Source organism: Mugil cephalus, chromosome 2 (genome assembly GCF_022458985.1).
Source record: "Mugil cephalus isolate CIBA_MC_2020 chromosome 2, CIBA_Mcephalus_1.1, whole genome shotgun sequence".
NCBI classification, from domain to species: domain Eukaryota; kingdom Metazoa; phylum Chordata; class Actinopteri; order Mugiliformes; family Mugilidae; genus Mugil; species Mugil cephalus.
The window spans coordinates 1,361,779-1,375,458 of NC_061771.1; the positions used below are offsets into that span (position 1 = coordinate 1,361,779).

The window sequence follows — 13,680 nt, forward strand, 5'->3', positions numbered from 1 at the left end:
AAGGTAACTCTAAACTAAGCAATGGGATGTGTAAAATATATAAGACATCAGTGGTGTTAGCAGTGTATAGACGTGTGAAAATAAGGTGTTAAGTATGTTGTAAGGTGCAAAAGCTAAACAAAGAGAAAACAAAGGCTGAGGGCTCTGCAGCAGATCGTGATAAAAGTCCTGAACAGGTAACATAATAACTTATTACGTCATTGGCTGGTTATTTCATCATCATAATGTAATCATCATCATAATTGAGCCAATAATGTAATAATATATCAATATCATTTTATGTACCTTTTTATTATTGGATATAGCTGTTAAAATGTATACTCTCTCCGTCTCTGTCTCTCTCTTCCTCTCTCTGTCTGTGTCTGTGTCTCTCTTTGTCGCCACCATTTGTTTTTTAACTTGATGGTTAGAATTATTATATCCAGCTCTGCCTTCATTTCTTTGTGCCCTTTAAGTTCCAAAATTTATGTTTACAAACATGGACAATTACTCATATGGTGCATGGAGACCAATGATATAAATAAATGAAATGACCACACATGAAAAATGTAATCTTTATTAAACATTCTTAATGTTACCCATGTCCACCAAACCAGCCAAGGTGTACTCTCAGTGGCAGGAAAATAACAACCGGTCAGAGACATCAAGAGCTGAGGTGGAAGAATAGTGGAAGAGCGTATGGGAAAGAGAGGCATTACACAACACCAATACCCAGTGGCTAGTGGCGCCCAAATCAACATCAAGTGTGGCATATACCAAGGAGATGCACTATCACTACTGCTCCTTCCAAAAGGTGTTGAATAAAGGCAACTGGACTTGTAGAATTCCTTGAAGAGGTTTTGCCACTCATCTGAGTAGCTTCTTCAGTTCTGAAGAACTGAGCTGAAGAAGCTACTCAGATGAGTTAATTCAACGCCTTTTGGATTACCATGACCTGGATGACTGACAACTTTCACAGACATGTCACTACTGCTGTTCTGCATAGGCCTCAACTCCCTCAGTCAGATCATCACAAAGAGCAATATGGTTACCAATTCCGAAGTGGAGCAAGAGTCAGCCACCTGCTCTACATGGATGACATGAAGCTGTGCGCCAAGAACTAGCGAGAAATCCACTCACTGATCCATGTCATTCGGAGTGTGTGGCCAGATGGTCTCCAAGACAGGCAAGATGATCAGAAGTGAAGGGGTCGACCTACCAGAGGGCAACATAGGCGACATCCAAGTTAGCTACAAGTAATTTGGTATCCCACAGGCTAATGGAAACCATGAGGAAGCCACAAGGAAGTCAGCCACAACCAAATACCCCCAGGGAGTAAGGCAAGTCCTGAAAATTCAGCTGAATAGTAAGAACAAGATCCACTCCATCAACATGTACGCACTACCAATCATCATATACCCTGCTAGGATCATAAGCTCAGGGCTTAGCACTGGCTGCCAGCCATATAGCCCACTACACAATTAAGTCCCCCTGCTACTTTAATGACTATTCATTTTGTTTTATAGCCCACAGACTCTAAATATTAATTTTAGATTTTATCAAAATTGAATGTTTATCTAACGGACCGCGGCAAACTGAACCTCACTCATTTAAGTTGTGATTCGCGCTGCTTGTACCGATAATACCAATAAAAATTACTCTGATGACCATGACTTCATCACCCGCGATCCCGACATGCGGTGTGTGTGTGTGTGTGTGTGTGTGTGTGTGTGTGTATGTGTGTTTATGCAGACTGTTGGTGTGCTCAGTTGCGTGAATGTGTCATGCACAGAAAATAAGAGATTTAAAAGCCCAGAACGCCTGATAATGCAATATGTGAGCTTGCATAGCGTATTATTTAGTATTTTCGGTGCGCAAATCTTTTTTTTTTTTAATGATATTTTACTTTTAGTATTTTTATTTGTACATATATATATATATAAATATATATTGTATATATATATATATATATAATATATATACATATATATATATATAAATATATATTGTTTACTAACAACTTTCAATGAAAAATAAATATGAATATTGGTGGCTACTTATTTATTATGGCTCGCTATTATGAGCCTTAGCGGAGAGCCCTGTAAGCTGGCCAAAGGAGGAGATAGAAGCCACAGATAACAAGACAAGAAAGCTCCTCACCATGCTTGGAGGGTTTCACTGCAAGTCCAACATGCTGAGACTGTAGTTTCTGCTTGGGAGGCTAAGGATTAGTGAGCATCAACACCAAGGTACAGGATGAAACATCAAAAATCCAAGAGTACATTAAGAAAAAGGCCTCAAATGACAAACTGCTAAGAGAATGTTTGAGAATGGAAAAAAAAAACGATCTTCATTTGGAGATAGCTTGATAGGCCAAGGAGCAGCAGACTGGACTAGAAATCACTGTAACCATCAAGTTAAATATACAAATACATGAACGGAGAGAGAGAGATTTTATCACAGTTATATCCAATAATAAAACGTAAAAATAAAATGATATTGGTATATTGTTACATTATTGGCTCAGTTATTACATTTACATTTTTTTAACAGGCTAATAATGTAATAACCAGCAAAGTTATAATGTTATTGGCCAGAAGTTATTACGTTATCGGTTACTGGCCAGTTATTATGTTGACACGACTTGAATGTATGTTTAAAATCCTGCAAGTATGCTGATATTTGCCTCTGAGCATTTTTATGTCAGCTACATTTCTCAGCCACAATATTGATTGATTGTCTTCTGCTGGGAAAACTTTGGTCCTGGCATTCATGTGGATGTGACTCAGAACAAGTACCCACCTTAACATTGTTGCTGACCAGGCAACCCCACCCCATACCAGCGACTCCCAGCCAGGCAGCAGCTGTTTTACCCAGGAGGACAAACGAAAGCAGGAACTGCATAAAAAAGCACGAAAAAGAACATTGGCCTGATTTCCAAACTCCCAAGATCTCAAATTGAGCATCTGTAGGATGTGCTGTACCAAGCCCAGTCCTCCACTCAACCCATAGGACCCAAAGGGCTCCCACTACCAACGTTCTTCTGAGGACACCATTGGAACCACTTCGGTGATGCGGTCAGGACCGAGGTGCCTGTGCTTGTCGTGCTCAAGTGTCCATTCACCTTTGACTGGGAAATGTTTTGTTGGCACAAAAGAAGCCTTCATGGTAGCCGGCCAGTGGTTTTGATGTTGTGGCTGATCGGCATACATCAACTGACAGAACTTTATGCAGCTCCAGAGATTCTTTGTTTAAGCATAAGCATGCAGAAAAAAGACATGGCACACCAAGATGATACAGTCAAGAACATCCTTTTTATTCAATCAGGTGCTGCTCTTCTCAAACTGTGTTTTTCTTCTTATGGAAAAGAAACTGTAATTAACACATGCATTTCACCTAGAGCTCTGGGGGTGTTCTCACAAATAAGTGGTGCTGCACTGAGGGCAAAGACAGAGGCGTAGACGAGTTGGGAGTCAGGGGGCCTAGGGTGCTGCCTAATTCACCAATAACCATACACACTTAAGATAAAGAACAAAATAAACAACAGAACAAAGACACGGAGCAATCCAGCATGAGGTGTTCAGAGGAGGAAAATGGAGGGACTTCCCTGTATCCTCAAAAATCTGAGAGATCAGGTTTATGCCGGCCGTTTATCTATCTGGTTTGTATATTGTAAATGGCTAATACTGCTGCGGGCTTCATTGTGTGAAGCGTGTGAATGACAATACTTCACTTTAAATGGATGGTTTGAATGGATGTGGGATTTATCCTGGAAATGCGACCCCTCTTTCAGCCTCATGCAGGACAAGTCCGGATATAAGGTGCTTGTAGCTTTCATTTTACAGTCCAAGGCGTCCTCAAAGAGAGCTTAAATGACAACATACCCTGATAGGAACTAATGAAAAGAATCCAGATTAAAAAGAAACAAAAAGGGGGAATAAAACAAAGCCAAGACATAAAAAGCCAAAACAAAAGACCAAACTCTTATTCTAGTCCGAGCAGCCCCTTTCCAACTTCCCAATGCAGGTTATCCAGCCCTCTCAATCCCCTTCCATCTTCCACGTAAAATGTCTTCAACCCATACCCTGGAACCCCTGTCACCCCCTTCCTAACCCACCCAAGGACACCCCCAAAAGCCCGTCAGCGTAATTTGTTCACTTACATTAGCTGCTGAATGGAGAAGCTGAAGAAGATGGGTATGGTAATACAATGTGAAGCATACAGACAAGAATAACATGTGAGCTAACTGCATTCTGCTCAGACAAAAGTTTTTCGGCAATTTTTTTTTTTCGCCCTCCCAACAGTGGAGAGGACAAGAGAGAGAGAGAGAGAGAGAGAGAAAGAGAGAGACGGAGAGTGACAGACACACAGTTACAGACTACTCCAGTGTCTAAGAGAAAACAGACAGTGGAGACAGAGGGGAAGAAAAAAGCAAGAGCTGAACGAGAACAAGTTTTTTTGCCTTTAAATTTTTTTTTTTTGTCATTTATCAATAAAAAGTAAATAACTAATTCACACCAGTTTCCTTTTGTACTATATATATATATATATATATATATATATATATATATATATATATATATATATATAGCTTTGAAAAGGAATAGAGGAAAGAGGGGAGGAACAATGGAGGGGATTCCTTTCGAAGCCGGGGGTAAAAGTTGCCCCTGAGTGCTGTGAATGGGTAACGACCTCCTGCATCCTTGCACTCAGGGCCAACCTGCTACCTCGAGCCATTTCGAAAAAAGGGCGATCTGGATTACAAAATGGAGTCTGTGAACAAAAGGCACTTTCAAGGGACAACCTTTAACTGCTGGGAAACTATACACTACAGCACAAGCACTATAAGAGTCATTTACAGAGGAGGGGGTGGAACAGGGGAGAGGCTCACCTTGCTGCCTGTTTTACAAATGGCTCAGACCTCATATTTACGATTACAAGCTACTTTTGCCCCTTTTCTGTTGTTTCTGCTGTACAGAAGATCTTAATACTCATTCCACTTCAAGTGTCTCAACACAACCCACTGAGCTCTATTCGGCTCTAGATTCAGAAACATATTAGGGTGATAATGGGCTTTCTGGATGGAAAGTTTCTCCCACAAAACGGGGAGGAACTTGTCGTGTGTTTATGCCAATGTGGTAAAAATGAATTAAATTGAGAAGGTTGTTCTGTTTTAGCTGGTGAATTTCAGGCAGTGCATTGTTAAGTTATCTGAAGAATTTCTTAGGCTTGACAAAATAGATTTGTTTTGTATTTTCTAAAGGTTGAACCAAAATGCCTTTTGTGTCACAACCTTAAGGAATAAGAACCTCTCCCCCTACTCAATACAAATAGAATACAAATAGAGAGAGGAATAATGCTGCTTCCTAAATGGTCTGTTACTTTTGTTCATTCCTTTATAATAGTTCTGAATGTACTTTATAGTGTTAAAGCACCAGTTTTCATCTAATGATAGAAATTTTTCTGAAGTTGTGTAGATTTTTTTCCTTCAGCCCTCCCACATTTTTATAAACAAATGATTACACATAAAACATTAAAAAAGAGACAAAGGAAATAAAAACAAATACCCCCAACTTACAAAGACTAGGATTTTTCATGGCCCTCTAGTTTAGAGTCCCGGAGCTTATGGACTTGAAACAAATACATTTTTTTTTTCTCTTTTCTCTTAGCTTTCTTAAAAATCTCTAACAGACAAACACAATGATCTACCCAATGCATTGCACGTGGCTCAATCGACACATATTTTCAATAATAATACTTTCCATCAAAGAACAAACACTTTTTTTTTCTTCAATCCTACTGTCGATTTTTGACATGTTCATCTAGGTATTATAATGCTGCGCTGCAGATGGCGATGGCGTGTGTCGTTTGATTCGTACTGGTAACAGTAAGGTGATGTTACTGAAACAGGTTGTGGGGCAGGAGAGGTGAGAGTTCAGAAAATAACTAGACTGCCAACAAGCTTGTGTAGTAAAAGTTAAAAAGGAGCATATATCATAAATATATATGTATAAGATCTCTCTCTCTTTCTTTACAAAAAAAAAGTTTGCAGTCCTCTATAAAGATCTGTCCTAGGCCAATGGTTTCCACATGCACCAAGGCTACCATTCCCTGTAGCTTTAGCTTATATGTGGGAAGAGAACCTGAAGTCAAGTTTATTACTAATTGCATGAAGGGAATACAGAGGCACTTCCATATATTGTTATAGTCTTGATATATGGTTTTAGTACAAAGAGCTAATGCTGCTAGAAAGGCTGAGAAAAGGATCTCCGCCCTGTTTACTATCCCTGCAAAACAGAACAAACAGCTAGGCAGTCCAGTTATTTTGTGAGGTCGGTTTTTGTTGGATTGCGTCATGATTAAAATAATACCAACAGCGATTTCATTGTGAACATTTACATAGAATAATATCGCAAATTAAAAAGACAAATCTTAAATGAATGAAAAACCATTAACAAAGGCGATTTGGAGAACCAAATGTAAAGGCTTCCCTTTATTCATTTATGTCGGATTGTTGTAGGTTCACGTTCTATATGTCCGTCTGAGAGTGTACATGTGTGTGCTCCTCTGGGTTTTCCTGTGACTGGACCAAGGGATACTGTGTGAAGCAATGTAAGGGACGCGTATGATGAGCAGTTGTTAACGTGCTGTCTATATGTGAGAGATATAAGAAACAGCTGTTATTACTTTGCCAAAATCTGAGCATGATGCTTAATGTATTATTGCAAACTAAAGAAAAATGTTATGACATGCAAGAGAAGGTTAAAACAATCCAGATCAGACAAAACCAAAGCTGGAAAAACCCACCTACAAACAAAATTAAAGCTAAAAGTATGAAGCTGATGGTGTGTGCATCATGGTAAAGTCCATGTCTGAAGAATAAGGTGATGTTGTGACTGTTGTGGAGAAAATAGTCTGCGTGCACTGCCTGGAAGCGTGCATATGTGTCTGTGGATCTGCGTGTGAGTGCTGCATGTGTCAGGGCCTAGACTCCAAATGATAGCACAGCCTCCTCCCTGCAGTGGCTGCCAGCCACTACTCGCTTCTCTGATCACTCATCTGACCATCAATGTGCAATACTGTTCATCCCTTATTAAAAAATTAATAGTGCATAGGTGAGGGGACGAAAGAGCACATGTAGTGTTAGTGTTATGACTGTGTGTTCACTTTCTTGCACTTGCCTCATGGCTATCACTTCTCCCACAGCAGGACACCCTGATACTTTGACAGGTAAACGAAGACCAGCCACTTAGTGCATATATGTCACACCATCAGATGGTGTCACCATGATTGGCCAATCGGAAATGAAAGAGGCTCAGGGCTGAGCAAATGAAAGAGCAGAGTGTGGTGACACGCAGGTATGTGGCTGTAGTTACGGCCTTGACCCTGAGCAGCACTGAGCTCCAGGTGAGATGCGGTGTGTAGGGTAATTGGTGTCAGGTGGGATCATGTACCTGGGGGAGAAATGAGCAAAGAAATACACAACTATAGAAGTGTGCAATTTGGGTGGCAATTGTTTTTTTTTTTTTTTTTTTCCACATCTGACTTTAGCATTTACCACAACTTGTCCTTTTTTGGATCTCCCAGCCAATGCATGGAGTTTCATTGTGGAGACAACAAAATGAAAAAAAAAAAATAAGATATATATATATATAATTAAAAAAAACAAACAAACAAAAAAAAAACAAATGTATAATTGGTCATTTGTCAGGTTGCCATATTGTGTTTCTTTTCTGACATTTCAGGGTGTGTGTGTGAGACAGTTCTTCCTCCTCTTCTTGCTTGTTGCATTCTGAGTCTGTCCACTGAATCTCATTGAAGCCTCCTGCATAAGAGGGGACAAGTGTTCCTGTTCAAATGGTGTGATTTGGGGTCCTCTTGGGGCATCGTGTTTTTTTTTCTTTCGTTCTGTAGTAGTACTTTGAATAGTGTTGGCGAAAGGGAAAGACTTTTAGTGTCAGCAGTTTGTTTCATTTTGTTATTTTTTCAGCGGCGATGTGTTTGTTTTCAAATTTCCAATTGTCATGACACAATTTTAGCTGTTGATTCAAGGCGGCCTTGTCAGAGGAACCAGGACTGTGAAGAGAAAATAAGAAAATGTGACAGTTTAGTTTTCATCAGCATATTCCCATTTAGATACATTCGTGAATTTAGTTGCAACATGCCTGAAGACAACAGAATAATACCAAACAACAACCACATCTGCAAGAAATGGGTATAAATAAAGAAGGCAGAAGTGGCAAGACGTGAGCATGAGGAAATAAGGAAATAAGACGTATTAACACAGAACAACAATTCTCACGCACATAAACAACTATGGATAGTGGTAGGAATCAAAAGTTGAGGGAGCCTGGATTACGGTTCCCAACCCTGAGATCAGGACAGCCACGAGATAAATCTGAGGGCAGTGTGGCGAATAACAGGACAAGAGAAAAGAAAACTTTCTGCCACACAAAAAATATGACTTCTTTTTGCGTGATCATTTTCCCAATTATTTTATTACAGAATTGCTGGCTAGTTTCACCCCTTCATCGTTTTAGAAACTAAAATAAAAAGTACTCAGGGGCTAAACATGTTGGGAACACAAGTGTAAATTATTCTTCCTCCACTAGGGGGCTCCCTACCACTCTGTGTCTCCCTCTCTTAAAGTACATGCAGAGCTCAGCTGTCCCATAAAGTCTCAAAAAAGTTTCTAATCTCTAATACTTCTTCTAACTTGACCCCGTGCTGCTTTTGAGGAGAATCACTCAAAACTTTTATTCATTAAAAACTGCTGTTGTACAGAGTTGCAAATAAAACAAGGGCTGCATTTTTGTGTTAAGTCTGAATGGCTTTCCAGATAATAAACGCAGGACTTTAGGTGTTTTTTCCAGTGCTGCCAGTTTACATGTAATGCTTTACTCCTAATATGGCTTTGCTCTGTGGGCCAGAGTGGTCTCAGGCTACATTGTAAAGCTACTGAGGGCAGCTACAGCAGGGATCCAGTTTCTCAGTTTGATAAGAGTGAAGGCTTTGGCACAGGATAAGCAGTTCTGAGTGCCTCTGGCATTCCATGGGCCTCGACCCGGGATAGCAGCATCCCACCACACCTTACACAGCGAACACTCTGTTGTCCCCCATTCGAGCTAACCAAAGAGAAAATTTCAACCCCTGAAACCTCCATCTATCCACCACCACCTCTGCCTCCTTTTGGTGTTAGCTGATAACTCTTCCTCCTCCTGGCTCTAACTTCCCTTAACCCTCTTCTCCTTTCCTCTCTCTAACTCCGGCTCTCCCAATGTAATCCTTGGCAGTGGAAAGTGACCCCCCCCAACCCCTCCCCCTTTTCAAGTCCAAGTTCAACTGCCTGTGACATCATGTCTGGTTGCTGCAGGCAACCAGACAGCCGGGACGTGACTGTGGAGTGTAGCGAGCTTCAACTAACTCCCTCTCTCTTTTTCCCTCCCTTTCTCTCAGTCCCTCTTACTTTTTTCTTCCTGCTCTCCTTTCTCCCTCACTTTCTGCAAAGCTGAGGTCTCACCACCAGAGAGCTCCTTAGACCAGCTTTCCTCTACATATTGCTCTGACAAAAGTGGGAAGACTTTCTCCCTCTGTCTTGGCTAGTTGGCTAGCAGGCAGCAAGGCGGGCTGGCAAGGCCATCGTCTGAACCCCGCCATATGCCAGAGAACAGCAGGACAGACCGAGACCTCCGTTACTCATTCTGGCTGAGGCTGTTGCTGACCTACTAGCCTCAGCTAACTGGGAGCAGTTGGTGCCAGTGCCCAGGGTCTTAAGAGTGCTTGCAGCAGAAACCCTACAGAATTGGAAATGTTTCAATAATGTTTGAGTAGCAATAGCAGGAGATAATAAGAGTTCTGAACAGATGCAAGCTGTTGTAAAATTCCTTTTTTTTAAGAGGAAAAATTAGGGGCAAGAGTTTTGGCACAGAGTTGAAGTGTATGCACGTTTGGATGGTGTTTGGATGTCCCCTCGGCGCTAGAGCTACATCTGTAGGGGAGTGGTGCAGGTGGGGAAATGAAAATACTAAAGGGAGCAGCAGGAGGAGAGAGGGGAGAAAGAGAGAGAGGGTGGGCTGCTGATGCACCGGAGAGGGGAGGGCAGAGCAGAGCGGAGCTGTGCTGAGGAGGAATGCAGATTGTTTCCATGTGTGGGGAGGACATGGGAGCCGAGTTGGCTTCAGGCAGGTGCGGTTAGCCCCTAATGAGAAAAGTTGTGTTGGTGATGGAGGAGGCCCAAGACACTGCAGCCCAGTGGCAGAGCGCAGCCAAAGCTGAAACCACAATGTAGTGCACTACTGGCCTCACACGCTGCCCTAATACACACTGTGGGGTCTAGCAGAGATAAATCAACACTGCTGGAACTGAAACTAACTGGCACTGCCTACATTCACTGTGGTGCAGACACTGCAATCCAATACTGAAGCTAAAGGCCTTGATACATGGGCAGCACTCCGTTTCCGTGTAGCAGTTCCCAAACAATAGATGAACAGTATGTGTAAGTCTTTCCCTATAGCTAACAAGATTGAATATCAACTTATAAATCTCCTTTAGAACTGAACAATCTGCAGCTGCTGATGCAGACAGTATAGCATTCTGGAAAAAGCTATAAAAGTCATACCTGAGTTGGAACTGGTTGAAATATATTAACGTATTCCTTACTGTAGCATGTTGCCAGTGCAGAGCCAGTGTCTGAGTATTGCCTCTGTATCATGGCCTTCCCTCTGAATCACATGCTAGTCCGTATAAACCCAAAGATGCCAGGAAAGTCACATCTACTGTAGCTAAAGCACTATGCAGATTTAGGCAAACGAAATGAGGGAAATGAAAGAAAAAGACACAAAACAGAAGGAGAATGGAGAGGTGGATATGGATGTTAATTAAATGAGGGAGGCTGGTGGGGTACCTGAGTCTGCTGGGGGATATTCAGAAAGTTGTCCCGTGTTCCGATGCCGACAAACCGGTTGGGAGCTGTGGAGCCTGGCGTGGAGTATGCTATAAACAGAGAGATACAAGTGTGTACATGCTTTTACACACACACACATACACACTCAGCTCATAGTGGAGTTTGATGGTCTCGTCCTCATTTACTCTGGATTTAATATAATGTAGACCGACTAAGGCCATGGCTGTAAGGTGCATATATGACAGAACAGCTCAGGGATACTGAATCCCTATGAGTCACAAGAGAGTTTTGTTCCCAGTGTGGTGTGGTTCATGGTTATTTTTTTTACCTAACCATTTAATCTGTTGTTAAGAAATTGGGCATTCAGTCGGTAATGATTAGTACTAACGTGGAGAAGCTATATTTTCCCCCAGATACGGCTGCGCTGTTAGCCATATACTCTCCTCAGCAGCCCCTTGGCTAAACAATAAGCCACCGGAGGAACTGTACTCATCACCAGTGGTACACAATGCTCCATTGAGTATCTCTCCTACACAGTAACACCACTTGATGATGCCACAGAATCAAACTTAGGGCAGTTGTTCTCACTGGACTCCAAGATGACGGCTGAGAAGAAGCTTTGCTCTGCATGACTGGAGTGAGTTGAGGGGATGGGGGATGTCTGGCGGGTATCAGTGAAAGGGCTGGAAACTGATGCATGAGTGAGGGTCAGAAAATGCATGTGTGTGTGTGTGTGTGTGTGTGTGTGTGTGTGTGTGTGTGTGTGTGTGTGTGTGTGTCTGTATGTTTGTGTTTTATGACTGTAATTAAGATATGTTGAGAATCAGAGAAACAATTAGAGGGGGAAGAAAAAAACAGTTATAACAGGTACTGGGATGACGAAAGAGACGGAAAGTGTATTTATATAGATGTTCATATGAATAAATAAGAGTGACATGTTAAATTGAGAGAGTTGGAAGGAGGGAGGGGAGGAAAAGTTGATAGGACAGGAAGAGGAGAAAAAGTTAAAACAAAGGGAGTAGAAGGTGCCCCCGTTGCTCCGTCCAGTGCCCCCTCTTGGTGTGCCTCTCCCGTGGCCCGACTCTCGTATTGCACCTGTTTGGGTGCCTCAACACTCTGATGACACTCCTCTCTCCCGCTCCCCCAGTACAGCACTAATTAGAGGCTTGATTAGATTTGATCATTCGTGTTTAGAAAAATGGGTTGTTCTTGTTATACTGTGATTTTCATGTTTTTTGTTGTTCTCAATTTTTAATTGTTGTGAGGTTTGTGTGGAAGTGGCGAGGGGATTGAGTGGGTAAAGTGGGGCATGATGTTTTTTTGGAGTCCACGCCAACTGCCCTAATTTTGTTCCCTTAAAAAGAAAAAAAGAGAGAAATAAAGGAAAAAGAAACAAAGGAATAAGGATATGAGGATATATCAAATAAAGAATAGAATAAAGCAAAAAAGTAATGAGAGAAGGGGGTAGATTATATTGCTGCAAAGACAGACATGCAAAGTCTGTGCTGATCAAAGGCTTGCAGCTACAGAGGCAACGTGAACAGGGCTCTGCTCCCCCAAACTAGAAACACATCAAAAAGGAGGGAGAGAAAATATACTGCCTCTTGCGGTGCTAGCGGGAAACCCAACACCGGGGAGAGAAAAAGGATTTTGAGAAAAAGTGAAGGAAAGAGGTAGATGTGATGTGCAAAGACATGAATAGAGAGAAAAGACTTCAGAGCAAGATACAGGGGAGCTTGAAAGAGGATCTCTGGTTTGGCAAAGGCGTGGCTTCTGCCTTGACAAAATTGGTTTTTGAGAGTACAGCACACTACAATACAGTGGTGTACAGTCCACAAGATGATGGATGAATCAGGTGTGAAGCTCCTGGGGCTGCTGAGTATTTGACTGAGCAGATTGCAACCTTACAGAAAGCTTACAGCTAATCTTACTGTCAGCTAACTCTAAAAAACATTAGAAGTAGTAGCCGCTGTTGGAATCCCAGATCTGTGTTTTTACAATAGTTTAAGTGTAAGAGTACAAAAGAATGCCCAGATGTAGCTGAACTAGTAAAATATACTGGGACTTCTATGATGGTCTTCTAAGTGGAGGTTGTATTGTGGATATATTGAATAAATATCCGTTCACTCAAGGGGACACTATCCTGTGGGGGCCTAAAATTGGTTTGGACTGGCCTCTGTGTAAAGTCTGTGGGGAGTTTGGGGCATTAATAGGGGTCTGTGAAGGGGAGTGGGAGTAGGGGGTGACTTACACGGAGATGCGGGTGAGCTGAGTCCGCCGTCAGTGGGCGTGCTGATGGTTTTAGAGTCGGGCATGGGGAGGGGCACAGGGCGCGCCACCGGGGGTGGCGGGGGCAGCAGGAAGGAGCCCGGCATTTTGCTCTGGCCACCTCCATTAGGCTGCAGATGGACCATACAGACAGGGTGAGTTGGAAACACCCCAAGAATATACAGTGAACAGGGAGTCACACACACCAACGCACACACACACACACACACACACACACACACACACACAACATAAATGCACAGTTGCATTTAAGGACAAAGGACTCAAAGTTAGACTAATGAGTACACTCACACAAACTAAAAGACACATACACACCTGCAAATAGGGACAAGGGAGACTCAAAATATAAATAAAACAAACAAAATATCATAGTTTGTCCGAAAGCAGTGAGGTAAATATGAAGTGGAGAAGTGATACACAAACAAGGAGGAAACAAAAACCAAGATGTCAATGAGGGCTCATTTAGGGAAGAAGTTATAGTGCAATTAAAGAACATAAAACAAAAGGAT

At 42.0% G+C, this 13,680-nt stretch overlaps 1 protein-coding gene across 12 annotated transcripts in view; it reads right to left on the bottom strand.

The window, feature by feature from the left end:
- Window positions 1-3,274: 3,274 nt before the first annotated feature.
- The window catches only part of LOC125003821 (nuclear factor 1 X-type-like), a 101,703-nt gene continuing 91,297 nt past the window's right edge, over window positions 3,275-13,680 (bottom strand). For 9 of the 12 annotated variants that reach the window (XM_047578033.1, XM_047578031.1, XM_047578028.1 and 6 more), the window contains 3 exons: window positions 13,134-13,281; window positions 10,883-10,971; window positions 3,275-8,055 (listed from right to left, as the gene is read on the bottom strand). In XM_047578033.1, coding sequence (XP_047433989.1) covers window positions 8,041-8,055; window positions 10,883-10,971; window positions 13,134-13,281 — 252 coding nt within the window. In that variant the 3' untranslated portion in view covers window positions 3,275-8,040. The remainder of the gene's footprint in view (window positions 8,056-10,882; window positions 10,972-13,133; window positions 13,282-13,680) is intronic. The other 3 variants (XM_047578032.1, XM_047578035.1, XM_047578034.1) reach the window with 2 other exon arrangements.